Source organism: Acanthisitta chloris, unplaced genomic scaffold (genome assembly GCF_000695815.1).
Source record: "Acanthisitta chloris isolate BGI_N310 unplaced genomic scaffold, ASM69581v1 scaffold4256, whole genome shotgun sequence".
NCBI classification, from domain to species: Eukaryota; Metazoa; Chordata; class Aves; order Passeriformes; family Acanthisittidae; genus Acanthisitta; species Acanthisitta chloris.
Window position 1 is genome coordinate 1 of NW_008678553.1, and position 3,500 is coordinate 3,500.

The following is a 3,500-nucleotide window of genomic DNA, read 5'->3' on the forward strand; positions in this document are numbered from 1 at the left end:
CTGAGTGCGGCAGTGGGGCCAGCTCAGCCCCTGTGTCCTCTGGTTCGCCTCCTTCCCCCCACCGGCTCTTGGGGTTCTCCGTTCCCTCCCTGTGGGTACTGGTCGCCCCCATTTCTCTCCAGCCACACTTATTCCATGTTCGTTCTCCTTCATCATGCCCAGGTCTGCCCGTTCCCCTCTGCCCGTGTCCAGCCCCCATCACTCGGTGCTGGAGGCACCCAAATGCTCATGCTGGTCACTTTCCCCTTCTCGCCAGGGGCCAAGAGCTTTGCATCTCCAGTCTGAGATTTTTTCCGTGCTACCTTGAGCAGACAATCCTGGCTAATGATCAGTACCCAGGGACAGAAGCTCTGGAGACATTTGTTGTGCACCTCAGTTCTCCCATGGAGCCCCTCATGTGCTGCTAGGGACAAAGTCCTTCCAAGCTACAGGTGCCCAGTGAAACAGTCCAAGATGGTTTGCTATATGTGATGTGCCTAAGACAGTCCATTGTGTCCCCTTAACCTTTTCTTCTTCAGCTGGTAGTCCTACATGCAGCCTGTACCCATGAGCCTTCCATGCCACCTCAGCTGCCCTGCTCCTTTCCACAGTCATCCACTGAGCTTGCAGGCTTTGGAAGTGCAAAATGAATTTTCCATGCCTGTTCCCTCTCTTTCATTGCCTCTGCTCGGCCTCATTCATGCACTCTATGGGCCAACATGCCCCTGATTTTGTGAGACACCCTCCACTCCTACATGCATTTTAACCTCACTCACATTCACTGGCCTAAGAACAGCACCAGCTCCACAATCCAACTTTGTATCTGTCCACAGAAACATCTGTCTCTTCTGTTGACAGCTGCCTTTTTGTCTACTTTTTCTTCTGCATCTGTACAGAGCTAGTCATATCTCTAAGACCTCATTCAAGCACTGTGTCCTTGGGACATGGTTTGCCTAACCCTAACCCAACCCAAACCAGCAGGAGCAAGGGAGGCTTGTGGCTCCCTCCGTCAGGCGTGTGTGAGCGGTCACAGGTCTTGCCTTGAGCCCTGACCAAGTGATGCTTTCTCTTTTTCCAGGAGGGAGCTCATCCCTACCAGGAACAAGCTTACAGTGACTTGTAACTCTGTGGCATCCTCTGCTGCACTTGTCTGCTTGTACTTAGTTCATTGTTCAGTTCACTTCCCAAAACCATGATTGGCTGAGCAGAAAAGAGGAAGCAACTCCCACTCAAACTGTTCCCACTCCTCTGCCTGCTCAGCCCAGCCCACCACGGTGATGTACTAAAAGCAACTCTCTCCTGGCGATGTCTCCTGCAGCCTGCCTAAAACTCTTGTGTCTCAGTAAATGTCAGTCCACCCACCCCTCGAGAGAATTTTAAGCCTTTCAAGCAATTCATAACAGCCATCACAAAATAGCTTGAAAGTTTTAGGCTGAAGCAGAAATAACATCCTAACATTTTTAGGAAAACAACTATTTAATTACCTTGAATCCTTTTGAATTGTCTGGCAACATAACGGTCTGCAAAATATCTCCTTCAGCCATTGCTCAGCCTCTGTAAGGAACTCGTATTCAATTTTGATAAAGAAACAGGAAACAGAACATTTATTAAATAAATAAAAGCTTGGGCCTGGAGCATGCCCTAAACAGACAGTCTCTACAGCCAGCAACAACCTTTACTTGCCTAAAGTCAGTTCAGGAGTGGAATATTTTCAGCTTCTGGAATAGTTTTCAATGCTGTTTTAAGTGTTTTTCAGCAACACAGAACTTTTCTTCTTAAAGCCAAAAAGAAAGTTTATATGCAACCTGACCCAATGTGTGTGACTCAACAGCTACAACAAACTCGAATTAACTTTCACTGGCAACACATTTGCCCTACCATAACCCCAAGCAACCCCTGTCCATTTCTGAGCAGAAGAAATATTTGTTGTTTTGCTGACCCAAACGCTCCCAACGAGGAGGGGGAGGGCAGAGGTGTTTGTAAGCAGCTGCCTGAACCCCAAACACGGCTTACCAGCTAGGGCTGCCTTAGGTAAGAAGGTGTCCTTCTGTAAGTCTGTTCTTCCATGAATATACCAAAATGCTTCTGAGGGACTGGAAAGTGTTAAAGACATAAACCCTTAGTGCTCTGTACCTGAAAGGTTTCAGCTGTGCTGCAGGAGGGTGCAGGAACACATCAAATACCCTCCAGCCCTCAGCCCACCATGACAACTCCCCTGGCCTGAAAACCCAGTGAGGAGCTGTCACAAGTGTTTAAAGCTGTTCAGTTTTGGGCCCCTTGCTTTAAAAGGACATTGAGGTGCTGGAGTGAGCCCAGCGAAAAGCAATGAAGCCCATAAAGGGTCTAGAGCACATTGTATGAGGGAATTGGGTTTGTTCAGTCTCGAGAAGAGGTGGCTCAGGGGTGACCTCGTGGCTCTCTACAGTTCCCTGGCAGGGGTTGGGGGGAGGTGGGGGATGTCTCTCCTGCCGTGGCTGCAGGGGGAGGACTAGAGGGAATGGTCATAAACTGAGAGGAGAGTCAGAGGAGATGTTAGGAGAATTGTTTTCCCTGTCAGAGTGTTCAGGCACTGGAATAGGGAATTGCCCATGGAGGTGGTGGAGTCCCCATCCCTGGCAGCGATGAAGAGGTGTCTGGGTGTGGCACTGGGGGATCTGCTTTAGGGTTTAGTTACAGCAGTGACAGGTTAACAGTTGCACTTGATGCTCTGAAAGGTCTCTTCAACCTCCATGATTCTATGAAAAGCCATTTACGCTTTAAAAGCCGTTTATTACTGACAGCCTGGGACACAGGTTTCTCCTCTCCCTCGGCTGACGCTCATGTCTCATTGCAGATGATCGAAACACTCATCAGCACGGACGCGCAGCAGCTGCCGCGGCAGCTCTCGGCACTGCTGGAGCAGGAGCTGAGGTGTCAGCCCGAGGCCTCCGGGCTGAGGCTGTGTGCTGGTTTGAGCTGGAGTGGAGTTAACTTTCTTCATAGAGGCTAGTATGGGGCTATGCTTAGGGTTTGTGCAGAACACAGAGTTGATAATGCAGAGATGTTTTTGTTGTTGCTGAGCAGAGTTTACACAGAGTCAAGGCCTTTACTGCGATCCATACTGCCACATGGCAAGGAAGTTGGGGGTGCATGGGAGATTGGGAGGAGACACAGCTGGGACAGGTGACCCAAACTGACCAAAGAGATATTCCATACCATAGGACATCATGCTCAGTATATAAGGTGGGAGGAAGAAGGAGGAAGGGGGGATGTTTGGAGTGATGTGTTTGTCTTCCCAAGGAACCGTTACACGTAATGGTCCCTGCTCTCCTGGAGATGGCTAAACACCTCCTGTCTGTGGGAAGCAGTGAATTAATTCCTTGTTTTGCTTTGCTTGTGTGTGCAGCTTTTGCTTTCTCTATTAAACTGTATCTCAACCCATGAGTTTTTGTAGCTTTTACCCTTCTAATTCTCTCCCCCATCCCGTTGGTGGGGGAGTGAGTGAGAGGCTGCTGGTTCTTGGCTGCTGCTGGGGTTAAACC

The 3,500-nt window shown here is 49.5% G+C and overlaps 1 protein-coding gene across 1 annotated transcript in view; it reads left to right on the forward strand.

Annotated features, from left to right (window-relative positions):
- Window positions 1–2,812: 2,812 nt before the first annotated feature.
- LOC103804311 (cyclin-G1-like) overlaps window positions 2,813–3,500 on the forward strand; it is a 3,558-nt gene continuing 2,870 nt past the window's right edge. The window contains 1 exon segment of the mRNA XM_009076919.1: window positions 2,813–2,919. Coding sequence (XP_009075167.1) covers window positions 2,813–2,919 — 107 coding nt within the window.